General features: G+C 35.8%; 1 protein-coding gene across 1 annotated transcript; it reads left to right on the plus strand.

Moving 5' to 3' along the window:
- On the plus strand, window positions 1-27,880 carry LOC6507964 (CUB and sushi domain-containing protein 3). The gene is made up of 15 exons (XM_001967109.4): window positions 1-152; window positions 1,120-1,583; window positions 10,817-11,079; window positions 11,897-12,371; window positions 12,450-12,602; window positions 12,811-12,960; window positions 13,020-13,196; window positions 13,566-13,861; window positions 13,933-14,341; window positions 21,788-21,967; window positions 22,032-22,158; window positions 22,250-22,362; window positions 26,109-26,462; window positions 26,539-27,054; window positions 27,116-27,880. Exons 2-15 carry the CDS (start codon window positions 1,391-1,393, stop codon window positions 27,247-27,249), a joined length of 3,540 nt encoding a protein of 1,179 aa, XP_001967145.2. The 5' UTR covers window positions 1-152; window positions 1,120-1,390; the 3' UTR covers window positions 27,250-27,880.
- Window positions 27,881-27,997: the final 117 nt, after the last annotated feature.

Here is a 27,997-nt window from a genome sequence, read left to right on the forward strand (position 1 = left end):
AGCTCAGTTAACTTCGAATCTAGTTTGATCGGGCGGCCTGGCTTGGACCGCGTCGTGAACTTCTGTGAACTAAAGCGGCCCAAAGAAAAACCAGTTATTAGTCAACTTTCATTCAAAGCAGACGTTAACAGTGCTCGGAGCGGATAGAGACGGTTTGTTTTTTGGAAGTTGCAGCATTTTGCCACCTAAAATTCCGAAGTGTTTATTGTGTGTGGTGTGCAGCGACGGTGTGCAAAGTATGGTGCTAGTCCACATTTAGGAAACTTACATAAAAATACTAATAAATTCACGTTCATAGGTAGCCATTTTGGGCTGATTGTACAATCTAGCCCCCATCGTGAAGGTTTCTTATATTTTTTTTTTTATTTTGCACCACTATTACACTGCTGCTGCTGTTTTTGTGCTATTTTTGTTTTTGTGAGCTTCATATTTTATTTTTGTGAGAACTGGTCAGAGAGTGAGTTCCAAAAGTCGGCCCAAAACTCCCACAGCTCGGTTTTTGGCCAGCGAGAAACCCAAATCTGTCCTTCATTGAATCATATTATCCCACCAGGTAAATGTGTAGAAAAAGTTGGAAACAAGTATTTGATCCCGTTCTTCAAGTTTGCCACTAATGCGGTCGTCGTGTACTTTCGCATTCTGTTTTAATTATCACTCTGGTTATTGAATTAGGGTGCCCAAGTCAGGAATTATTCCGAAACTTTCCAAGCACTTCGACATACTGAAGAGACTATCACCTGAACAAAAACTGATAATTAGTAGGATGTATATATGTATATGTATACGTCTAAATGAAAGTTTGTGTAGCTGTAATTGACCGGAATTCTGCCTGAAATGTACCCATGGTATACCGCAGTATATTCCATGGCTGTAGAAACAGTCGTGTTTGTTGTAACCCTGAAAAACACATCGGATCAAGTCCCACCAAGCGACCAGGCAGTACCGGTGCTCGTGTGCGATAATTTTTTTTTAATATTCATGCTAGCTTCGAAACCCAAATAAAGGGGAAGCCGTTTAAAGTTTACTTTTACTTTTCGATTCGGGCAAGCGATTAAATACGCCGAATCGGACCCACTATGCATATTGAAATTTAGGAAAGTGGTTGTGATTTGATTTCAGCGGGCAAAGAGTCAACGGCCGACTTCTGTGATTTTTCTCAATAACTACAATGCATAATCATATGTATGCATACTATAATATGAAATCATAATTATTATGCTGTGGAAAATATATTGTAAGTGAATGCGAAGTGAAAACTTATAAACGCAAGACGCTCACGCCATATACATGTTTCACGTATGCATGTGTATCTAAAAAAAAATAATCATCTAGTGTGTGCATAAATTAATCGCTGCTTATGCCACAAAAACAACTGTGAAGCCCCGAGCTAATGAACATGAGCAACAACTTCAGGAGCAGGAACCACATCGCCAACATCGGTAACGTCGCCAGCTGCCACCAGCGCACAATGTTGGGCCGAAAGTCATTGTTCGGAGTTTTGAGAGGAGCGACGGCCATGTCTTTTTCGCATCCAATGCCCCTCATTATACTGCTGGCGTTGTGCACAGCCGGAAATTGCCAAAGTAAGTTCATCCACACCATCCACTCCACAGCCGGTAGCATTGGCCCAAATCCATCTTTTCAACACAATTTGTCAATTAGTCAGTGGCCAAAGAATGTCAGGTCATCTTAAGAGTCCAAGTAAATAGTATTTGCCACATTGAGCAGACATAATCTCGACAAATATAAATATTTGTATAGAATATATACATATTCATACGTATGTACGTATATATATATATATATATATATATATATATATATATATAATGAAATGTAATAAAAATAATAATAATGTAAAAATAATGTATATATATATATATATATATAAATATACATTATTTTTATTTATTTGTTTCTTTTTATAATATCATTATTTTTGTAAAATATATATATACTTTCGATATTATTTATATTTTATGGGTACATATGTCCTGGGTATATTTGTACATGCACATGTATATCCATAAGATACAATTATTTTTATAGAAATTTTTGCAGAGACTTGACAATAGATCAATATCTGAATTGTTGGTTTGAAGGGTCAAGGTATCCAATTCTTTGCAAAACTTTGAAAAACAAAGGAAACTTTAGCTGCCATTAACTCAATAACCCAATTTTACCTCTCCATAAACTTCTATGTACATATGTATATTATTGTATATACATACATATGTATTTATATTTACATTGAATGGGGTCGCAATTTAATCTTAAAGCAAAGCCGAAAGGATCATGAAATAATGTAATAAAAATTATTTAATATTATTTTTTATTATAATTATTTTTATTTAATTTAGTATAGAGAGTCTTAGGGTATGGATTGAGGATAAAATAATAAATGATGACAATAAATTCAGAAAAAAATAGGAAACAAAATTTTTGTTACAAAATAATTGTTACAAGCAAAACAAAGCTCTCTTAAAGCAAAGTTATACATTTTGTTTTTTAATTGATTTTATTTCGACATTGTTTTATATTATTTGTTTTTATTATATGTGGTCAAAAAAGCTTCAAAGCAAATTGAAAGCGAAATTTAAATATACTCGCAAAACTTTCAAATAATATTCTGATTGAAAAATTCTATAACCATTTAAAATGATTCTTTTTCACAATAAAATAATATAATATATTTACTAGATTTGATGGATTATTAAACCGGATTTGCTTGCAAGCATTTCACGACTTTTTGCGAAGTCTCAGATCTTCCAAAGTTGGCGAATGATTTGATAAAAATTCATAGAGACTCGTCGTGATTATCGAGAGTATACATTTATCAATACACATATGCCACCGATTCTGCCCGTCTTCGAAACATTTTTTCGGCGTTTTCCGGGATAGCGTTTAACTCCCGTGCCGAATTTTGTTTGATGTCTTCAATGGTGCCAAAACTGGTTCCACGGAGCTGCATTTTGTGTCTTATTCATACATCCACGTCTCATCAGCTGTAATGATACGATTTATGAACGTGGGATTGGAATTAGCGCGATCCAGCATGCCGGCAGACACCTGCTTTCGGTATTCTCTTTGCAGGAAATTCAGCTCGTGCACCGACTCTTTTCATACCCAAACGGTCAATCAAAATGGTACGAACTGACTCGTGAGAGATGTTCAGGACTTGTGCTATCTCTCTTAAGCTGCCATGATGATTTTCAGAAATAAATTCCTTCACTGCATCGATGTTAGTGTCGGTGAGAGAGGTGGATGGTCGTCCCGAACGCGGCAATCTCACGACCCTCTTGGAATGCTTTGTACCACTCAAACGCACGTGTTCTCGATAAAACTGTATTACCATAAGCCTTCTGCAACATTTTTAACACGTCAACACAAGAAATTTTGTTCGCAACACAAAATTTAAGACAAATTCTTTGTTCAATATATTCGTTTATTATGAAATTCGACAAGCAACTAGAACATAGACTGACGTAACCAGCGACTGTAAACAAAATACTAGACAGATCGCGCACAAACTTCACTTCTTCGTAATGCAGAACAGTGTTATCAACATAGCAAAAAAAATGCAAAATTCGGTTCAGCACAAGCTTTTTAATTAATCCAGTCCCGGTACTTTTCTGACAAAAGGTATGTAGTTTATAAAATCAGCACTGTTAGGGTGTTATTAAAAGAAAAACAAAAATTAGGAATCATCAATTTTGAAAAATGGAAAATAAAATAATACATATAAACCAAATTTTCAAATACCATAAAAATTTTTTTAATAATAATACAATATATAAATTCGGCAACGGAATAGATCTCAGACATCGGAATAAAAAGAGAAAAACAACTGGCCAAGAGCAGTGAAAGTTTCCGGTCAGTGGTACGATGACTTCTGGCCATATGTAAGCAAAGATTTCGGGCCAGCCGACAGCATGAGGCCAATTGACTGTTGGGATTCTTGCCTAACCAGTTTCACAAGTTTCGATCCGTGATAAAAACTTGAACATTTCACTGCTCTGTCTGGGGGCTGTGTTGTCACAGACTTATTCACCGGAATAGCTGAATTTATAAAAAAGTAGCTAGATATTAAAAAAAAATTATGTTGGGAAAACTATTATAAGAAGGAGACTAAAAAGGTTGAATGAATTAAATTCATAGTCTTAAGTAGGAAGTATTTGGTTCGCTTAATAGTAAAAAACACAAAAAAGAAAAAATTACTTCGGGCGGATCAGAAGTTAATATACCTACAAAAGAAGGATGCTTTATAGTTTTAAAACTGAGAGACTAGTTTGCGTATAAATAGATACACGGACATGCTTATATCGACTCAGGAGGTGATCCTGATCATGAATATATATACTTTATAGGGTCGGAGATGTCTGCTTCACTGCGTTGCACACTTTTAACCAAAATTATAATACCCTCTGCAAGGGTATCACCCGAAGTTGATATAGGACCTGAAATATCTATAGTCAAATGGAGGTGTATGTACAGAGCGGACATATATCACACATATCGGATAAAGCAAACCGATCTTTATGGGGACTTTGGCTTCAGACCAATTTCAACTGAAGAAAAAGGCCTATTTGCGCTATCATGAAAATAGCAACTTTTATCAAGGCAAACTCTAACTAATTTTCTTATTAAATTTATTTATGTTAGTAGCATTTCATCAAAATATATATCGAGGTCAATTTCAAAAAAGCTAGATCTAGCAATTAATCAGCTACAATGTCAACCCTTCTGTCGCATTGTATGCATTGCGCTCTTCTACGTGCAGAAAATATAAATACCGTACTGTTTCCTTTTTTATTTTTGGCCGGTGTTGTCATAACGGTATTTCAGAAACCTTTATAATGGTTACGCGGCCAACCTGTAATCGCTCTCCTAACCCATTTCACATTATACATACAAATATGGTCTTTAAGCCAGTTTGCTGGCTGTTTCACTAATTTTCACCCTTCAAGGAAAAGGGTGACCGGGCTCTGGGGTTAATTCTCGCCTTTCGCATTTTAAGAGGAATTTAGAAATATCTCCGGTTAAACCAGATGGCAAAGATCCCAGATTCGTAACAAAAAACAGCCTTTTGCATGAGAATAAATAAAATCTCCAACATACAACATACAAGGAAAGCTAACTTCGGGCGGAGCCGAAGTTGACACCCTTGCAGTTGTGCCATTTCTGATCTTTCAGTTATATGGCGGCTATTGGATATAGTTGGCCGATCCCTATGAAATTTGTCAAATAAGATTATTTTGCCCAAAATTGAATCTGTACCAAGTCCCATCTTTCTTACTTAGAAAACATCAAAGTTATGCCAATTCCGATCAATCTATGACAGCTATAGGATATTGTCGGCCGATCCTTAAGAAATTTTGTACATAAGATATTTTGGTCAAATATAACATGTGTAGAAACTCCCAACCCTCTAACTTAAAAAACACCAATGTTATGGCATTTCCGATCAATCAGTTATATGGCAGCTATAGGATATAGTCGACCGATCCCGGCCGTTCCGACTTATATACTGCCTGCAAGGAAAAAAAGGATGTGTGCAAAGTTTCAACTCGATAGCTCCAAAACTGAGAGACTAGTTTGCGTAGAAACCTACAGACAGACAGACAGACGGACATGCTCATATCGACTCAGGAGGTGATCCTGATCAAGAATATATATACTTTATAGGGTCGGAGATGTCTCCTTCACTGCGTTGCACACTTTTGACCAAAATTATAATACCCTCTGCAAGGGTATAAAAAAGTCTCTCGGTTAATACCTTGTTAATGATTTCGAACGCTGGGTAAAATAACATTAAGATCGGTTGAGTTGTTTGCGAGACATTTTGACAACAGACTTTAAAAACATAGTTTTGAGAAAAATTTTTATATATTTTTTGCAAACAACACGTGTCTACCCTAGGGTCTTTCAGAATTAACATTATTAAGAACCCTAAAAAGAGTCTATCAAAATAAATAAAATTGTATATGCCTCGAATCCAAATTCAATGAATTGGAACACAAAAAACATTAAAGTCAAAAGTGAAATTTTTCGTTTTGTTATTATATGTATGTACTTCCAAAATTCATTGATTGTTGTTACGAGTTTAAATAAAAATTGGTTTTGACAAAAACACATGTAACATACACACATAGGTATGTTTCAGATGCTGTAACTTGTGTTCTATCTAAATATATCGTTTAGCACGTATATTTAACACATAAGTAACTTAATAACTTTTATATCGATTTATTAAATCAATTTAAAGAAAAATTTAGGAGTAGATCCCCTAAATTAAATTTATTTTTTTTGCAAATTTATATTAAAAGTAATGAACAGCTGCAGACTGCAACGATTGAAATTCCAGTTACGTTGCCGTGTATGCAAAATGTTCATCATTATAGGCAATAAATGAAGCATCATACCATACTTTACAAACATAATTGTTATGAACATAAGTGGGAAAGACTTCCCTTTTTTCACAAACCCCGATTTTTATGCCATATTTTAGTTGATAAATATATGTATGTAAATGTAAATATCTAATATTTAGAAGAATAAATCAGTTGGCCAAAAGTTATATTCGTAGAATTTCACAGGCTCCTTCTTCAAAATTAACAAATCTGGGACATTTCCGATCGTTAAGCTTTAAAATTGGTACACTAGATTACGTAGACAGACAGTTTGACATGCTTATTTCGATTCAGGAGGCAGTGCTGATCAAGAGTACATATATACTTATACTACTTATACTACTAGAGTCGGAGATGCGTTATTCACTGCCTTGCTTCCTTATGACCAAAATTTTAATACAAAATTATTTATCTGCAAAGGAATAAAAATAATTTTTTCACGGTTCAATGCGTAAATTCTGGAAATTTCCACTACACACTTAATCATGTCTTATCAAAGCGTTCCAATTTCTTTATTTATACAAAATTGCCAATTAACCTTTATGGTTGCTTAAATCTTGACTTTTTTGGGATAAAAAGACGACAATCAGAATAGACACACATATCGCACATTCAGAATGTCGGAAATTAAAACCTTTGCCACTGGTGTCCCCATTCGACTGGCTAATAACATTTAATTTCCCGCAAAATTCTTTAAGATACGATTATTACTCAGAAATTTTCATAAAGGTATTTACGCTTACAATTTACATAAAGAACAATTTTGGGAAATTTCTATTGTGTCAAATAAAATTGCACATACATATCTCATGGTGAGACAAAACTTATTTTTTTTTCAAATTTATTCGTCAAATGCAAAAACAATAGGAAACAAGAAAGGAAAGCTAACTTCGGGCGGAGACGAAGTTGATATACCCTTGCAGTTCACTCGCAGTCCGCTAGGTGGCGCAACGCATCTTATATTATTAAATATATAGCGGATAGTATATAGTCGGTGGATCCTTATGAAATTTGGCATATTGAATTATTTTTCCCAAAGAGTAATCTGTACCAAGTCCCATCTTTCTAACTTAAAAAACACCAAAGTTATGCCAATTACGTTCGTTCTATGACAGCTATAGGATATAGTCGCAGATCCTTATAAAATTTTGTACATAAGATATTTCCGATCAAATAGTTATGTGGCAACTATAGAATATAGTCGACCGATCCCGGCCGTTCCGAATTATATACTAAAGAAAGCCCGATATATATGCGGCGGGAATTGGAGAAAGTTAACGGCGAGAACAGAGGAGCGAATGAATAACGGGCGCCTCAGGTACTATATAAGGAGGGCCCCTGGAGCAAATCGAGATCGAGTTTCTAGGGAAGCTGGAAGAGTTGAGTGAAAGACCCCCCGTGGGTAAGTATGACATCCAGCAGGATTATCGACAGAAGCAGCCACAGAAGCAACAATAGGAGCAGTGATAGGATCCGCATCAGGAGCAAGGCGACAACGGGAGCAGCAACAGGAGCGGCGCCGACGACAGGAGCAGCGGTGACGACCAGGGAGCAGCGACGACAGGAGAGCAGCGATGACAACAACAACGAAAGCACAGGCCCGCAGCTGGAGGGAACCGTGAACCGATTCGGCTCCAGGCACCAAGACCACACGTACTGCTGGGCGCAAGCTTTGGGATGGCGTGTGTATTGGCACCAACCCGGAACGGTTATCGGGTTTCGACAGGAGGACGAGCGGTCGGTCGGCTGAGCCAAGCAAGCCGGTGAAAATTCAATATAGCATCCGATATTTATATAATAATAAAAGCTTATACCTAACTGCAAGGGTATATAAACTTCGGCTTCCTTTGTTATACCCTTGCAGAGGGTATTATAATTTTGGTCAAAAGTGTGCAACGCAGTGAAGGAGACATATCCGACCCTATAAAGTATATATATTCTTGATCAGGATCACCTCCTGAGTCGATATGAGCATGTCCGTCTGTCCGTCTGTCTGTCTGTCGGATTCTACGCAAACTAGTCTCTCAGTTTTGGAGCTATCGAGTTGAAACTTTGCAAACATCCTTTTTTTCCTTGCAGGTAGTATATAAGTCGGAACGGCCGGGATCGGTCGACTATCGGTCGGTGTTTTTTATGTTAGAGGGTTGGGACATGCTATGTTTGACCAAAATATCTTATGTACAAAATTTCATAAGGATCGGCCGACTATATCCTATAGCTGTCATAGAACGATCGAAATTGGCATATCTTTGGTGTTTTTTAAGTTAGAAAGATGGGATTTGGTACAGATTCTATTTTGGACAAAATAATATTATTTGTCAAATTTCATAGCGATCGGCCAACTATATCTTTCCTTTCTGGTTATACCCTTGCAGAGGGTATTATAATTTTGGTCAAAAGGGTGCAACGCAGTGAAGGAGACATATCCGACCCTATAAAGTATATATATTCTTCGAAATTGGCATAACTTCGGTGTTTTTTAAGTTAGAAATATGGGATTTGGTACAGATTCTATTTTGGAAAAAACAATCTGATTTGTCGAATTTAATAAGGATCGGCCGACTATATTCTATAGCTGCCATATAACTGATTGATCGGAAATGCTATAACTTCGTTGTTTTTCAAGTTAAAAAGGATGGGAGTTTCAATGGGGGTTGCGACTGCGACTTAACTGCAAGGGTATATAAACTTCGGCTCCGCCCGAAGTTAGCTTTCCTTTCTTGTTTTTATTTGTTTTCTTATAAACAAATTTAAAAAAACGCCCCTACCCTCTATTTTTAAAAAGACAAAAGTTTCGACTTTTCCGATCGTTCAGTTATATGACTAAAGTAAAAAGTCTACCAATCCCGTACAGGCTTCTATTTTATTTTTTTAGTGATTGCAAGCTGCGTCACTCTGGCCTTTGTCACGAGTGAAATGATTATATTTGATCTACCCACATATAAATATTTATGTGTAAATTAAACATTATGTGTGTATGCATATGTGTATAAAGAAACAATATTTTGATTGTGAAACAGGTCTAAAATGACATGCTTCTCTTGCCAACTTTTTAGCAGAAATAAAACCAAAGAAGAAAGGAAATCTAACTTCGAACAGAGCCGAAGCTGATATACACTTGCAATTAAGTGAGGGTATTTTTCAAGGATCTCATGTATATAGCAAATATTCGATAAAATCCGAGGCCGATGCCTGTGAGAATTGCATAAAAAAAACAATTTATTATAATATTTTAATCTATGATATTATGTTATAATTTATGTTTTAATAGTTTTATCTGAAGAATCAAATGACAGCAGCTATAAAATAAAATCTGCCGACCCGAATAAAATTTAAAAAAATGGACCAACTTACCAAAATCTAACTTAAAAATCCCAAGTTATGACAATTAATTCAGCCCATCCGACTACTTACAGAGGAAAGAAGAATGTATGCAATGTTTGGAGTCAGGCATAGACTGTCGGTTATGCATATATCGACTCAGTAGATGGTTCAAATAAAGAACATATCATTCTGGACGGCAGTCCACCTAGGTAACGAACTGTATGCCTTAGTGCGCAAGAGGAGTCTGCAATATAAAGGCGAAGAACTTTACAATTTCTGTGTGCGTCAGATATAAATAAATGATACATCAATGGAAAGGAATTGTTTCAATTAGATAATTTGTATATCCTTGCAGAGGGTTGGTCAAAAGAGTGAAAAATTGGGTGAAGGAGATATCTCCGACCCAATACAATATATATTCATGATCAGGATCATTTCCAGATTCGATATTAGCATATCCGCCTGTCTGTCAGTTTCTACGCAAACTAGTTTCTCAGTTTTAAAGCGATCGGCTTCAGGTTGCACACATACTTCCTTGCCTTCCACGTAGAAAATAAGGGTGTTTGTTTATATACTTTGTTGTCTATATGTACATATATTATTCATCAGCATCAACAGCCGAGTCAATATAGCTATGTCCGTCTGACCCGTATGTCCGTTTGACTTTATGAATCACGGAGACTATAAGAGATTGGGCTGTAAGATTTTGCACATAGACTTATATAATTCAGCTTAGGTCAAGTATGTCTCAAATGTTTGCCACGCTCCCAAAATGGCATATTTCTGTAGCGCCTGTTCAGGAAACTTTTTTTTCAGTTAATTAGTTCTGATGCCAAACTATTTCTATAGCTAATTTATGTCTGGAAAAGAATATCTTTAAGTTATACACTTTTCATTCTGCTTCCGAAGTGTTTGAATTCTATGCATGCATTTTTTTAGGGACTCCACTCTAATTTGAGTGATTTAATATTTTTTTTACTTTCACCAAAATCTATTTAAAACTAAAAAACTTTTGAAAAAAATTTAAATTGTATCATATTGAGGATTAAAGAAAGATTTAATGGTTGTATACTTCTTTGCAGTTTGTGGTCCTCCGGCAGTGCCGCTGAATTCCAAAGTACGAACAGTGCCCGGAAACTCTGGAATTGCAGAAGCGCACTACGAGTGCGACGCCGGCTACGAGCTATTCGGGCCAACTTCGATAAAGTGCGACGATCGAACGGGATGGGAAAGGGATCTTCCCTTCTGCGGAGTTAACGTGGCGTACCGCAAGCCTGTCAACCAGAGCTCCTACACTCGCAGTGGTCCTGCGAGCTACGCCAATGACGGCCAGCCTGGCAATAAGGTGAGACCTTTACGCGTCTACCATGGACAAAGACAAATAAAAGTACATATATCCATATTTCCATTTATATTTAAAAAATATGTGACCAACAGCACCTACATACGTTACAAGAAATTCTGCGCCACAAGTGGTGACAAAAAATTTCTAGAGTTTTAAGGTTTTTAACCATGTTAAAAAACCTCTCTTCTCAGGGCTGACATTTTGTAAGACTTCCTTTCCCAAGGGTTTGAAATATTAGGATTTAATTATTGTGCTGCAGGACAATTTGGTTAACTTTCTATTACTAATATAGCAATCTGTGCTTAACTATAAATAATGCTACCTTACAAAATCAAAGGTATTCAAAGATTTAGTTTTACAAATATTTCACATCGAATTCTTCCTACTTCCCTTCGCCAGCGAAATGACAACTCAATCGAAGGAGAATAATTCACATTAAAATTTGTGGGTGGAATTGTGTCAGAGCTGATTTAAATTTAGGAGTTTTCGAGCGGAATTGAACCCACTGATATGTTTCAGTTTTGTTAAAAAACAAAAGTTTTTTTTACTGAATTTATACTTTATGATTATTTTTTATGAATTAAAAAAAAAAACAACGAATGTGGAATGAATAGATGAGTATCATATAGTCGGGAATCACGACTAAAGCCGAAATGTAATAACTTCCGTGACCTCACAGATACATAGCAATTTGAGACTTTTAAAAAATGCATATTGTGAGAAACTAGTCTGATAGACAAGGATAGTTTCCATAGATATCGGTCGAGTACTTTAATATGAAAATTCCCGTGATCAAGCTTTCTTATTGCTCTTTTAGAATCCCGATGGCCAAGAGTGCTCGGAGACGCAAAAGGAGCCGTCACCCTGGTGGCGTGTTGACCTTCTCACACCACAGGCGGTGCATGTTGTGCGGATCACAACGCGCGGATGCTGCGGGCACCAACCGTTGCAGGATCTCGAGATCCGCGTGGGTAATAGCAGCGCTGACTTGCAGCGGAATCCCTTGTGCGCCTGGTATCCCGGAACCTTAGATGAGGGCGTCGTGAAGACATTTACGTGTGCCCGGCCACTGGTCGGCCAATTTGTGGTCATCCAGCTGGTAGGCGTCGAGGGCAGTCTAAGTCTGTGCGAGGTGGAGACGTTTACTAATGACGAGTTCTCCGTGGACCGCTGCTTGAGCCCCACGCTTGGAGTAGACACTGTGGTGACAACATTCTCAAAAACCTGCTACGACTTCCACATTACAAAAGGAGAGAGTTTTGAAAGAGCACAAGCCATTTGCAAGAAAACTGGTGAGTAATTACCAGAGATATATCTGGTGTGTTTAATCTTAAACCGGCCACTAATTGGACTCGGGCATTCATAAATAGGTGGCGACTTGGCTTACGATTTTAGAGGCGCCACCAGCCAGTACATTTTGTCTGAGCTGGAGCGTCGCAAGACTGAACTGAAGCCTCAGCTCGTATGGATCGGAGCTCAGAAAGAGCCTGGCATCACATCTCGGACCTGGAAATGGGTCAACGGTAAGTGGTTTTATCCGGTAATAGTGCTTTTCCGGTCTATGATTTGTGTCGGCACCTATAACTTATGAGTAGGAGGAAAAATGAAACTGAAAAATTAATTTTTTTAAAGACAAGCGTAGCTAATTCTAATTCCAGTCCAATTCCATTTCCAGTCGTTGATCTTTATGCAAAAAACAATTTCTTAATAGTTTTCTCTCACTTTTTAAAGGCGAAGTGGTACAAAAGCCCACTTGGGGCAAGGACCAGCCAAACAACTACAATGGAGAACAGAACTGTGTGGTGTTGGATGGAGGTCGCAACTGGCTGTGGAACGATGTCGGTTGCAACTTGGACTACCTGCACTTTATCTGCCAACACTGTGAGTAGCCTCTGAGATCAGTGTCAGGGTCATGTCTTCACCTTTTGTTTTTCCGTTAGCTCCATTTTCTTGCGGCTCCCCGGATGTCAAGCAAAACACCACTGTCATGGGCAAGAAATTCACTCTGGGGGAGAAAATCCAATACGCCTGCCCCAAGGGCCACTCATTGCTCGGTCAAGCGGAACGGACATGCAGACTCGATGGAACTTGGAGCGGTTTGGCGCCGACCTGCAAATGTAAGTGAAAATGTTTGGAGTCGAGCTTTGTAGAAATTAACATACTGATGTAGGGAGCTATGTATATGCTGAACATTCGTTACTCCTCGACCTATTCTGATCGCTTGGGGAAGGTGTAAACGCGAATAAATGTATAATCTTCTTGAGAAGTTTGCTTTCCTTTTTAGTTTTTGTTTATATTTTTTCGGTTCCGACAAGCTTTACATTTCATCTTCTTGAGAAGTTAGTTTTCCTTTCTAGCTGTATATTTTTTCGGTCTCGACAAGCTTTAAATTTAACTTAAGAGAGTTACATTTTTCAAGATATAAGTTATTATCATCTCACATTGAGAAGATCTTTTGATAAGTTACTTACCTTCAATTTTTACAGATGTTGACTGTGGAGAGCTGCCAGAGCTAAAGTACGGGTCCATTCACTTGTCGGAGGAGCGCACCAGCTTTGACGTGGTGGCCACGTATAGCTGTCACGAAAACTATACGTTGATTGGCAATGAAAACCGAACTTGCGACGTGAATGGGTGGAGTGGCAAGCAGCCTGAATGCCTGGTGGACTGGTGTCCAGACCCACAGCGCATTACTGGAGGCAACGTGCATTTCAACGATAAGCGGGCTGGGTCCACGGCCACCTACGAGTGTGATCTGGGTTATGTACTTGTTGGTGAGGCGGTATGTACTAATTTGTGTCATTGGTATTATTTCCCCATTTCGAACGATATTTACCCGTTTTTCTGGCTCAGATTATCTCTTGTGGACTGGGAGGCGAGTGGTCAAGCAAAACTCCGTCCTGTCGATTTGTGGACTGTGGAGCTCCAGCACGTCCAGACCGAGGCAGCTCCGTTCTTTTAAACAGCACTACAACTGTTGGGTCGGTGGTCAAGTACGAGTGCGATGAGGACCACTGGCTCGACGGGCCGTCGGAGCTTTACTGCACCAGGGACGGAAAATGGTCAGGCGAAGCCCCTGTCTGCGAACTAGTCACATGCGAAATGCCCCCGGTGCCACCCGGCTCATACGTCGTGGGCTATGACTACAATGTCCACTCGAAGATCAAGTACTCCTGCGATCCCGGACACATCATGCATGGTATCTCGGATTTGGAGTGCCTCGATAGCGGCGAATGGAGCACAGATGCTCCCATTTGCGAATGTGAGTCTCAAAAATAAAAAAAATAATTAACAAATAATTTAGTTAGTTCTTAGCATAGTGAAGCTTTGCAAAGAATGTAATTTTAAGATTTAATATTATTTAGTAAATCCCAGTTATTAAATCCCATTATTATGTTTCTTTATTAGCTCTCTTTATAAAATATTGAAACTTTTAGAATAAAATATAAAAAATTATCAAGAAAGGTATCATATTGGTTGCTATTTAGTACAAATTTCTATATAATTAAATATCTTCTTCAAAAATAGTTTGAAAAAATATATTTTTATTTGAGTTCCGTTTTTGATACAGTGTGATTTCTTTAAAACTGCTTAGAATTTTTGGAGTTTCAGAACTAACCTAACTTTGGGGCTCTAAGTCCCTTTTATAGCTACCCTTGCTGAAGCTTTTTGCAGATCAAAGCTCGAAAGAAGCTTTTCTCTCAGAGAGGCTTTGTTTTCTGAAGGAAATCGATTGAGTCGGAACCTATTACTTGAGGTGTCAGTTGACGTGGAAGACTTTGGGTCTCAATTAATCGAGGTGACAAGAAAATGTGAAATTTCCTGTGAAGTGGATGCCCATTTAAGAATGGTTTGAGCTGTTTAGTTTTATTTCACTTAAAAGGAGTGAGAAAGATTTGAGTCGGGATTCTGTTTACCAAAATATTGTTTTGGTTTTCAATCTGAAGTGGCTCTTAGAAATTGGAAATCTTAATTGAGACTGTTTTCAGCCGAATTGAAAAATTAAATGTTTATGTTTTTACAAAAATTGGAATGATGCAATTTGCAGCTGGATTACGAATTTCAATACAAAAGGCTTCAGCTTCGGTTTACAAAATTGGTTTACAAAATTTACTGATATACACTTAAAGAAATTTTGTTGATATGTTACTTCCCCATCCTTAAGAATTTAGCCTGTCCTCAGGCGGTTAGTTTGGGGTATAACTGTAGGTCATGTTCTTTATTCTCTGAACTTATAGTTTCTTCTTCGGGAGTTATAACCTTTTGTTTTTTATAATTCATTATTATCCTTTTTGGGATGTTCTTAAATTTATAAATCAAATATATGATTATAATAATAATTATTACTACTAGTAGTATTAGTAAAATTGTTTGAGTTTTAAAATATTGTTTTGAGTGGTTTTGGAATATTTCTTTGGCTACGATATACGATAAAGGTTCGAGTTTAGTTATGTTGTTGTTTACATAAATAGTTCGGGTGTAATCAAGCATAGTATTTGTTATTATTACATCTTCTATTTGTATAGAACAGTTGAATACTTTTATTATATTGTTTCCTTCTGCTATTAGATCTTTATTTATACAATTCTGATTTAACAAAGTTTTTGGTAAATTCCATGTTATTATAATGTTGGGTTCAATATAATTTAATTCGAAGTTCTTGTACATTTTTGTATATCTACATTCTGTATTTGTTTGTCTTAAGAGACCTATTATACATTTATTATTTACTATTTCTTTTGTTTTTACTTTAAAGACTTGCTGATTTTTTATGTAATATTTATCATGCAATGTTTCGGTTATTATATTCTGATTCTGATCCGGATACGGTAAAATTTTGTAAATGGGGGTTTTAATAATAGTACGAGGAATATGAGAAATTATCAATATTTCGTTAGTATTAACTTGTAACCAAGTAGATGTTTTAATATTTAACAATTTTTCTGAATTAATATGTTTAAGCGGGTCATGTTTTAGGAGCTTTGGGTTGAATATGCCTAATCTTGTAAATTGCATTCCTAATTCAATGTCTTCTATGTACTCTGTAAATTCTTGTAAATTGAAAATAAGGATTGCTAACCTTTGGTTTTCATTTTGGTTTTCATTTAAACGATTTACTGTTTCTATTCCTTTATTAATTGCATCAATAACTTTATTTAATTCGTTGATCTGTATACTATTTTCGGACAAGTTATCAATTTTTGATTCTAATTCTTCCCTATCTTGTTGATCCAATGTGCCAAATAAATATTTATAAAAGGTACCTACAAAATTTGCAAGTCCTCTTTTGTTTCGTTGAGCAATTTTTATTCCATTCATTTCTCTATTTAATTTTTCTTTTAGATATTGAATTTGATCCAAATGTTCAAATTCTCGTGTTTGTTCCATTAGATTTTTATAAGTTTGTTCAGTTTTAGTTAAATTGACTGTGAGACAATGATATTCATAATTAGTGGGAAGATCTATGTTACCTGTTTGGAAAATTAAGTATCCATTTTTTGCTTGAATTGGATTGATATCTATGTTCTGACACATGGCGTGATATATAAGACATAATAAAGTTATTATATAAAAGATAATTTTATTAAGCTGGGTTGTCTTCCGGTGGAAATCTGGAATTATTATATTTGCTGGTATTAATTTTCTTTTTCTTTTTAAATTTCGATTTATAGTGTGTGATTTCTCTACCTCTATTTTTTTCTACATAATGTTTTTCGTCAGTTTGTGTAATTTGGCCTGTCTTCCTAAAAGGATTTGTTGTTTTAGATTTTATAAGTGGAGCTTGTCTATACCTAGTATCAATATCGAATGTATGACGATTTTTATTAAGCTTGTTTATTTTCTTTATTTTATTCACTTGAATATTATAACTTGGAGTTCCGGCGAAAATAAAAATGTCTGCTGGTGTTCTACCTGTAGAGCTATGTTTTGTTTTATGATTATAAATATAAACGATTGTTTCAAATTTAGTAATTATATTTTCAGGATTCTGTTCACAATTTATAATTCTTAATTTTTCATTAATAGTTTTATGAAATCTCTCTATGTCAGAAACGCCATTTTTACTTGTGGTTATAGTTATTCTTACATCTTCTGATTGCAGCCAAAGTTGCAATGCTGAGCACATAAATGCAGAGTCTTTGTCGGCTTTAATTTCTTTTGGTTTACCCATTACATTAAATATCATGAGTAATGCCCTTTTTGCTTCTAACCAATCCCTACTGTTGACATTTATTAAAGCAGCATATTTGGAATAAATATCAATGCAAGATAAGAATTGTTTATTATCGATCATGTAAAAATCTATAACATATTTTTCTCTGGGGTTAAAGGTTTCTGGGGTTAATTCAAATGTAAGTTTTGTATCTCTGTGTTCTGTTTTAGCAAGGTTACAAATTTCACACTCATTTATAATATTCTGAATTAATCTCTGATAATCGGGAAAATAATATTTTTCTTTAAAAAGGCTTGTTTGTTTTTCTATTCCTGGATGTAATAATTCTACGTGAGCTTTAAGGACAATTTCTTTGAATTCGGCGAATGTTTGGACATCTGTTAATATTGTACTAGTTTTCATAACTTTGGTTAAGTTGTTTGGGCTGATGATTTCTATATAAGCATTTTGAAATATTATGAAGTCCATTTCACAAGGAAAATAAATAACACTTTTTTTAGAGCACAAATATTCTTTAATTAATTCTTTTGCATATTCATGGGTCATTTCTTTATAAATTATTTTAAGGTTGGTTTTATGAAAGTATTGGCTCAATTTGACTTCATTTGAGTTTCCTCTATGAAATTCAATTTGTCTATTGTAATAGTTTAAAGGTCTTTCCGTTATTTCTATATAATTCTGATTGTCTTCATGTGCACTATGAACTGTTGCTATTGTGGGTAATGACTCGGTATTATCCGGTGTTTCTCCTAAAAAATTTTCTTCTAGCTTCACTCTTGACAGAGCATCAGCTACCTGGTTTTCCTTTCCCGGCAAATATTTAATAGTGAAGTCAAACTCATTTAATTTTATTCTCCATCTTTGTAGTTTCATGTTTGGTTCTTTTATATTATGAAGCCAAACTAATGGTCTATGATCGCTAAGGATTTCGAATTTTCTACCAAAGAGATAAGACCTAAAATATTTAGTGGCCCAGACTATAGCCAGAAGCTCTTTTTCTATTGCTGAATAATTAATTTCATGTTCATTAAGAGTTCTACTTGCATAACAAATAGGTTTATGATTTTGCGATAATACTGCGCCTATGGCGACATTGCTAGCATCTGTTGTTAAGGAAAATAATTTTTCAAAGTTAGGGTAAATTAAAATTGGGTCTGATGTAATAAGAAGTTTTAATTTCTCAAATGCTTCTAAATATTCTTTATTGGTTGAATTTATAGTGGAACCTTTCTTTAAGTTTACAGTCATAGGTTTTGCAATTTTAGCAAAATCAGGTATGAATTTTCTATAAAATCCACAGAGACCTAAAAATGATTTTATTTCTTTTTGAGTTTTTGGTATTGGAAATTTTTGTATTGCCTCAATTTTTTGGGGGTTTGGCTTTATTCCTTCTGTTGTTATTATATGTCCAAGGAATTCCGTTTCCTTTTTCATAAACTCACATTTGTCAAGTTGAAGTTTAAGATTAGCTTCTCGAAGTTTTGAAAACACCTTTTTTATGGACAATATGTGTTCTTCTAATGAAGTAGAAAATATAATTATGTCATCCATGTAAACAAGGCAATGCTGGTATATTAAATCTTCTAATAAATTGTTCAAGCAACGTTGGAAAGTTGCAGGCGCATTTTTCAGACCAAATGGCATTCGTGTGTATTCGTAATGTCCATTTTTAGTAGAAAAAGCTGTTTTTGAAATAGAATTTTCATCCATTTGAATTTGATGGAAACCCTTGGCAAGGTCAATTGTTGTAAAATATTGACACTTTCCAAGTTTGTCAAGTATTTCATCCATAACTGGTATCGGATACTTATCATCAATAGTTATTTCATTTAGACTTCGATAGTCTATTACTATTCGAAATTTCTTTTTACCTGATGCATCTTCTTTCTTTGGGACTATCCATATTGGAGAACAATAAGGGGATTTCGATTTACGCATTATTCCCTGATTCATCATTTCTTTAATTTGGACTTCTACTTCTTGATCATAAGCTTGGGGGTATTTATAAGGTTTTTTGTAAATAGGATCTTCATGTTTGGTTTGGATTGAATGTTTTATAGCACTGGTAAAGGTCAAATTTTCACCTTCCCTGTACTGGATATCCCTAAATTCAAATAAAATGTTATTTAATTTAGTTCTTTCTTCTTTATTAAGATGATTTATTCGAAATTTATTATTTTCTTCTAAGTCATTATTAATTGCAAAATTAAAAGATATATCCTCAGATGAAGGTGGACTGAGATAATCTTCCAATGTTTCAATTTCGGAATTCTTGAAATCTTCGTGGTTATATATCATGGAAAAAACAAATCCGCTCAAAGTGACTGTTTCCTGTTTATAATTAATAATTGCTTCACATGCTTCTAAATACTCTCTTCCTATCAATATGTCATATTTTTGCGAAAAATTGTGAACCCAAAATGGTTGATCGATCGGACAAAGTTTACTTGATTTAAAATTTACGGACTTATTTAATTTAATTACACCATTAATTGTGTGTACTTCTAACGTTTTTAATGTTTGTGGGAAATTAAAATAATTTTCTTTTATTAGGTTTATTGAACTTCCTGTATCTATTACACATTTAAATGCGCGATTGTTAATAGTTATTCTGATGTAAGGATTTCTATTTCTTCTATTGGATCCGAGGCTATTTGATGAAAATTTTCGATTTCCATTCTAGATTGATCGCTTGAATATTCACGCTGTCTTTTCACTGGTTTGTTAGAATTATAACCTTGTAAAGAAGATGTTGGCTGTTGATAATTCATAGGATTCTGAGCTCTACCATGATTTAAATTTTGCTGCAATTCCTGTTGAAATTGTTGTTGATTGAAATTATTTGGTTGTCTATAGTTACTTTGCTGATTATAATTTTGTTGATTATTATTATTATAAAAGGAATTATTTCTTTGGAAATTATTATTTCTTTGATAATTTCTCCTATCTTGTCCGTTTTGTTTTGAATTATGTTGTGATTTAACTTTATCAGAACCAGAATCATAACAACCTTCTTGTTGTGCTACTTGTTTAAGTTTACTGACTGTAGTTATATCGTGCCTTGCAAATGTCATGAATAACCTGTCAGGAAGTTTTCTCATTATTACATCTTTTACAGTATTATTCATGGCATTATTATAAATCATTGTATTTAAATTGTTATTTTCTAACGACAATTTGTTTGTTATGACAAATATTTTATATTCTAGATCCTCGACGAACTTACGAATGCTTCCATTGAAAGGGGTATTGTAGAGTCGTCTTAGTAATTCCTCGCATGGGGTTTGGGTTTTATACTCATCGATGAGAGCAATCCTTAGATCGGGCCAATTGGTTGCTGCTGATATCTGTGACACTCGCTGGGCATCTCCTGATAATTGCATCTCGATTGCACTGAAGAATACAGCTGTTTGACGCGGATCAGTTGATGGATACAAATTTAAAATGTATTCGATCCGTCTGATGAATGCACTTAATTCCCTGGTGCTTCCATTAAAATTGGGAACTTGCCTAATCTGGCTTAAAGCCTGATTAAGGTGTAGCTCGGAGAGTAACTGGACTTGTGCTACTGGTTCGGCCATTGTAATGTTCGTATTTCTTATTTGTTTCGGTAGCGGTCACACTATGAAAGCGGGCTACTAATTTATTTTAAGTTTTTGTGTTTTGTATATTTTCGGTAGCAGTCACACTTCGAAAAGTGGGCTACAAATTGAAACTAACACGTAAGTTCTTTTGCGGATGTGAATAGCGATTAACACTCGCGGTTAGTATTAAGGCTGCAGTTGCATTAGCACAAAATACTTCAACGATGTTCTATGATCTCGATTGATCACTGGTCACTTTTACACATCCTACCGGCTGCGCCAATTAAATATCTTCTTCAAAAATAGTTTGAAAAAATATATTTTTATTTGAGTTCCGTTTTTGATACAGTGTGATTTCTTTAAAACTGCTTAGAATTTTTGGAGTTTCAGAACTAACCTAACTTTGGGGCTCTAAGTCCCTTTTATAGCTACCCTTGCTGAAGCTTTTTGCAGATCAAAGCTCGAAAGAAGCTTTTCTCTCAGAGAGGCTTTGTTTTCTGAAGGAAATCGATTGAGTCGGAACCTATTACTTGAGGTGTCAGTTGACGTGGAAGACTTTGGGTCTCAATTAATCGAGGTGACAAGAAAATGTGAAATTTCCTGTGAAGTGGATGCCCATTTAAGAATGGTTTGAGCTGTTTAGTTTTATTTCACTTAAAAGGAGTGAGAAAGATTTGAGTCGGGATTCTGTTTACCAAAATATTGTTTTGGTTTTCAATCTGAAGTGGCTCTTAGAAATTGGAAATCTTAAATGAGACTGTTTTCAGCCGAATTGAAAAATTAAATGTTTATGTTTTTACAAAAATTGGAATGATGCAATTTGCAGCTGGATTACGAATTTCAATACAAAAGGCTTCAGCTTCGGTTTACAAAATTGGTTTACAAAATTTACTGATATACACTTAAAGAAATTTTGTTGATATGTTACTATATATATCTTTCGCTATAGACATTGACTGCGGCCCGATCTTACCCATTCCGTATGGCGGCCACAAATATGTAACCAACAGCACCTACGTGGGCTCCGAGGTAGTCTTCAGTTGCACCCAGTCTCATAAGCTCAGCGGCGTGGTGAAGCGTCAATGCTTGGAGTCGGGTGTCTGGAGTGACGCCTCTCCAAAGTGCGAAGGTGAGATAGAAAATGGGAAATATCCTTTTACAATTTTTTTTATAATCCTATAATTCCTATGTAGAAATTCGCTGCCCGGAGCCTAAACTAGCAGCTCACAGTTTGCTTTCCGTAACCGGTAACGATCGCATGTATGGTCGCACACTCATTCGCACCTCGGAATCTTCTCAAAATACAGCTCAAACATACAAGTAAGTTAATTGATTCTCGTCTCCTTTCTCCTTTTATAAGCTTTTCCTTGAAACCAATTATTTTGATAATTAATTATTTGTTCTTAAACAGAATTGGTGCTTTGGCTAAGTATCGCTGCGAACGAGGATATAAAATGGTGGGCGAAGCTCTGGCCACTTGCATGGATAGTGGTCAATGGAGCGGCGCAATTCCGGAGTGTGTGTGTAAGTACCAATCACGATAAAAGTGTTCTGGGTAGATAATAAAGAGTTCTCAAGGTCCTCCTCCATATAAACTTTTTGTTCACGACCAATATTTAAAAAGTTATTCACAAATTTAAATTTACATTGTTTAACAGAGCGTTAGAAATGGCAACACCACTTAATGAATAATACTAAATAATATAACTAAGTTAGAACTAGAGGTAGATATGGTAGATGTCATGTGTCGGGTAGGAATAATACTTAGTTGTGGTAAACCAAAAGGTTCAAAAAAAAACAAACAGATAAACAAATGGCTTAACCAGACAATTTTTTTAATTTAAACAAGAAAGGAAAGCTAGCTAAAGGCGGAGTCAAAGTTAATATACCTTTGCAGATGAGCTTAAATTATTAGATAAAATCGGATCGGATATAGTGGGCCGATCTTTATGAGAGTTTGAATTCAATCAATTTTCTAAAAAAAACTTTTTGTTGTAGTTCCAAGCTTCTATCTTCAATAATAGATAACATCGTTAAGTTATATCGTAGCTATAGGGTATAGACGACCGAGCTGGGCCGGTTTTAACTGAAATAAATGATCTAACTAAACTAATTCCTTACGTTTGGTTTATCGTTTATTCAGATAGGACGCAAACTGACATTTATAAATTCTTCGGCTCTGTGTATGTTACAATAAGCATCCGAGAAGGCCACGACTGCCAATGATATGGCTTTAAAAAATATGATGTTTTGTTATTTTGTATCTTTTCTCGTTTATAAATTGATTGAAAGTAAGATTTTATATTTAAACTGCGATATTAAAAAATAAATATAATTAATATAACTGAATGATCGGAATTGGCATAACTTTGGTGTTATTTCAGTTAGAGGGTTGTGACAAAATATGTTATATTCTAAATTTTATAGGGATCGGCCGACAATATCCTATAGCTGTCATAGAATGATCGGAATTGGCATAACTTTGTTGTTATACCCTTGCAGAGGGTATTATAATTTTGGTCAAAAGTGTGCAACGCAGTGAAGGAGACATCTCCGACCCTATAAAGTATATATATTCTTGATCAGGATCACCTCCTGAGTCGATATGAGCATGTCCGTCTGTCTGTCTGTCTGTTTCTACGCAAACTAGTCTCTCAGTTTTTAAGCTATCGAGTTGAAACTTTGCACACACCCTTCTTTCCTTTGCAGGCAGTATATAAGTCGGAACGGCCGGGATCGGTCGACTATATCCTATAGCTGCCATATAACTGATTGATCGGAAATGCCATAACATTGGTGTTTTTTAAGTTAGAGGGTTGGGAGTTTCTACACATGTTATATTTGACCAAAATATCTTATGTACAAAATTTCGAAGGATCGGCCGACTATATCCTATAGCTGTCATAGAACGATCGAAAGTGGCATAACTTTGGTGTTTTTTAAGTTAGAAAGATGGGATTTGGTAGAGGTTCTATTTTGGGAAAAACAATCTGATTTGTCGAATTTCATAAGGATCGGCCAACTATATCCCATAGCTGCCATATAACTGATTGATCGGAAATGCTATAACTTCGTTGTTTTTCAAGTTAGAAGGATGGGACTTTCTGTGCATTCTAATTTGGGCCAACTTATATGATCTGCTAAATGTCATCAGGATCGGCCGTCTATATCCTATAGCTGTCATATAACTGATTGATCGGAAATGCTATAACTTCGTTGTTTTTCAAGTTAGAAGGATGGGAGTTTCAATGGATTCCTCTTTTGGCAAAATAATTCGATTTGCCAAGTTTCATAAGGATCGGCCAACTATATACGATCCGCTATATATCTAATAATATAAGATGCGTGGCGCCACCTAGCGGACTGCGACTCAACTGCAACGGTATATAAACTTCGGCTCCGGCCGAAGTTTGCTTTCCTTTCTTGTTTTTTAAGTAAGATAGATGCAAAATTCTACCGACTCCATTTTGGGCAACCTGCCAAATTTCATAAGGATCGGCCGACTATATCCTATAGCTATCACATAATTGAACGATCATAATTGTCATAATTTTGTTGTTTTTTAAGCTAGAAGGAAAGGACTTTCTACGAATTCCATTTTGGGCAACTTCATCCGATCTACCAATTGGATCGACCGACTATATCCTATAGCTGTCATGTAATTGAGCGATCGGAAATAGCACAACCTTGCTACTTTTAAAGTCGCTTTGCTGTTTCCTACATTTTAATAAGAAAATTGATTCGATGGTGAAATTCTCATAAGGATAGTCCAACTATGTATATACGATCCGATGTATATATAGTAATATAAGCTGCTACTTAACTGCTTCGCCCGAAGTTAGGTTTCCTTTCTTGTTTTTTAATGGTGAATACCGTTTATACTTCTACGCCACCTCTGTGAAATACTTTTAATTTAAACTTTTATTGTTCAATAATTTTTTAAATATACGGTCGTATACAAAAAAATTCGTACTGGGGACCTCTAGAACTATTTATTATCTATCTAGAACTCTTTTTTTGTCACTTGCTTCATGCTAGTTTTATTTACGTTTTCCAATAGTTTTATTTTCGCTAACTTCAAAGGTCTTAAACTATGAATGTAAATGTTGAGAAATATGACATTTAGGACAGAGAACTGCAACGAGTATGATTGAGTATGATAAAATCATCTTTAACAAAAACAGATCAAATCAAATCACATCATATGTCACAACATTTCAAATCGATTCAAGTACAAGTCAACTTTAAATCAGTTGATGTGATTTGTATCGTATAGTTTAGCTCGGTTTGAATCAAATCGCTTCAAAAAAATCGTCAGGTATAATTGACTGACTTTGATACAAAATGATTGTTGAAGTAGGCTACGATCCAGGCAGATGATTTAAATCATTGAGGTATACTCGAGTAAAAATGTATGATTGAAACCAGAGACTTGTAGTAATGTTTATTTTAATTTTTTTAATATACAAATAGAATAGACAGAATTTCAGCTTCTCTATCAACTAAGGGGACAGGGATTCAGCGAAATAATGACGTTTCATATTATCATAATATTTCTTCACAATGCTTCACAATAAAATGCATGAAGGGGTCAAAAATCACCAAAAAGATTATGTTACAAAGCCAATTGTTTAATATTTATTTATTATTTTATTATCCTCTTGACCAAATTTTGATTACCCTATTTATGGCGTTGCTTTTAACCAAATTTCCACGTAACCTTATAAATATATTAAGCCTCATATAGGCTCCAGATACAGCCTCAAAAGGCTCCAGATTAAAGCTCATTAAGCTCAGCAGGCGAATCAGAATCAATCATATGTGTATGATTTTACATCATTTTCGGGTATTGCTTTGCTTCTGAACAAATCAAAACAAATCATTCCCAATTGATGCGATAGTGATTCAAAATTGCTCCAAATCATTGACACGAAGCATTCGGATCGCTCTGTTCACATGAATCAAATTTTAAAATCAATCAGAGTAACCTATCATTACTCGAGTATGAACAAAAAAAATGTGATTCGTGCAGTTCTCTGATTTAGGAATTATAATGCACATTGGAAGCCTCTTTTAAATAGGCAATTTTTTATTTTAAAGTAACTTATGCCCAACAAGATTTTGTGAGTTCAGAATGAGAATCTAGCCTGTATCCTTTTTTACTTATCCTTTTCTTTTACTTTTTTGTTTTACTTATTGGCAATCGCCTTTAAAAAAGTTCATGGGGTAAAATCAAGTCCCACACTTATCACAATCGTTATTTTTGTTAGACGTTGAATGCGGGGCACCGGAGAACATTACCAACGGAAAGGCGAATCTGGCCACCAATGCTACCTACTACGGAGCAGCCGTGCTCTATGAATGCAACGTGAACTTCAAGCTTAATGGAGTGTCCCGCCGCCTGTGTACCGAGCACGGAAACTGGAGTCATGAGACACCAGAGTGCGTGGAGGTTGTGTGTGACATGCCCAATATCAATGAAAACCTGATCGTCGAGGCTGGAACTCGAGCCGTGGGGTCTGTGGCGACCTTTAAGTGTGCCAAGGGTCGTATCATGGTCGGAAACGACACCCGCGTCTGCCAGAAAAATGGAAAATGGGCTGGAAAGAATCCAACTTGCAGACGTGAGTATACGAAGATTATAATTCCTTGAAGATTTGAAATGGATTGGCTAAGTGGTTTCCTTGTTCCTATATTTAGCTGTCGATTGCGGACGTCCACTAGCAATCGAGAATGGACGAGTAATTGTGGTCAACGACTCCACCCTGTACGGTGGCTCCGCGGAGTACCATTGTATACCGAACTACAACCGGATAGGGCAATACCTGCGCAAGTGCACCGACGACGGGGCTTGGAGTGGCAAGCAGCCCCGATGCGAATTGGCTACCGTTGAGGGCCAAGAGAGCTCCGACCTGAGCACTGGCGTGGGCATTGGGGCGACTATCATTGTGGCGTTGCTGGTTGTGTTCGGTTTTATATTTCTCTACCGCAACAAAGCCCGACCTGTCAAGAATACTGAAAACGTGCAGGCAGCCGAGACGAAGGACGAGCGAAATGCTGCCGTCATGTCGTACTCTACCCTGGAGGCCAACAATCGGATGCACATGGATAACAACACCTCGGCTACATTCAACACGTTCCACGGCGTTGACGGTCGTGGCAATAATGCCGCTTATTCAGCGGCTGGTGGCGAAAGACTGAACAACAACCGATCTGGTAAGTGCGACCTGAGAATTCCCTTTCATCTTCAAATTCTTAATCGCCCTTGGATTTACAGAGAACATCTACGATCAGATCCCAAATGAACAGTTTTACGATGCTCCTTACGAAATGCGGACTAACGACGAGGTTTATGAACCCGAACCGGTGGCCAGTAACGTTATTACCATCAACGGGATATCCGTTAGATAGGGTTCCATAAGGCCTGTCATTAGATTATTGTTATGCGAGTTATGAGACTCTAACGAATGATCAGATAGGTCGACAGAGCTGTGGGCTCATCAAATTATGTACCTACCAGAAATCATTCTTATATTCTTAATGTGCATAGCTTTGAAAAAGTTATAAATGATCAATTGAACAATATTGATGTTTCTAATATTTATTATATTATTCTTTTCATATTTTGATCAGTCCCAACAAAAACATCAACAACAAAACAACAACAAAAACATAGCAACATTTCTATACGATTTCCTTTATATGTACTACCACTAAATGCAGACGATATTAAAATCACTTACATATATTTACTTTAATGTATAACCTTATTAATGCAAAGGTTTCTTTTTTATGAAATTTTCAATTTACATGAATTAAAGCACACGGGCGTGCGACCTAAAGAAAATTATTCATGCTTAGTCTTCTGTTAACGTTAGTTTTGTACGCTTAAGTGTATATAGTTATTGTTTAAGAAAGGAAATTAGTTACTCGTAGTTTTGCTTGTAAAGATGTATGACAGCTTCATGTACCTAACAAGTACTTTAATCTAAACTTGAAATCGACTGCAAAGCGAAAATCAATAAAAATTCTGCCAAATACAGACGTATTACAGCTCAACGTGTCGATTATACACATTTGAGCTTTTTTTTTAGTATCTTTAAATTATTTAAACCCTATAGAAAGTTAATCAAAGTGTATAAAATTTTGTTATGCAATG

The sequence above is a fragment of the Drosophila ananassae genome, chromosome XR (assembly GCF_017639315.1).
Source record: "Drosophila ananassae strain 14024-0371.13 chromosome XR, ASM1763931v2, whole genome shotgun sequence".
Classification (NCBI taxonomy): domain Eukaryota; kingdom Metazoa; phylum Arthropoda; class Insecta; order Diptera; family Drosophilidae; genus Drosophila; species Drosophila ananassae.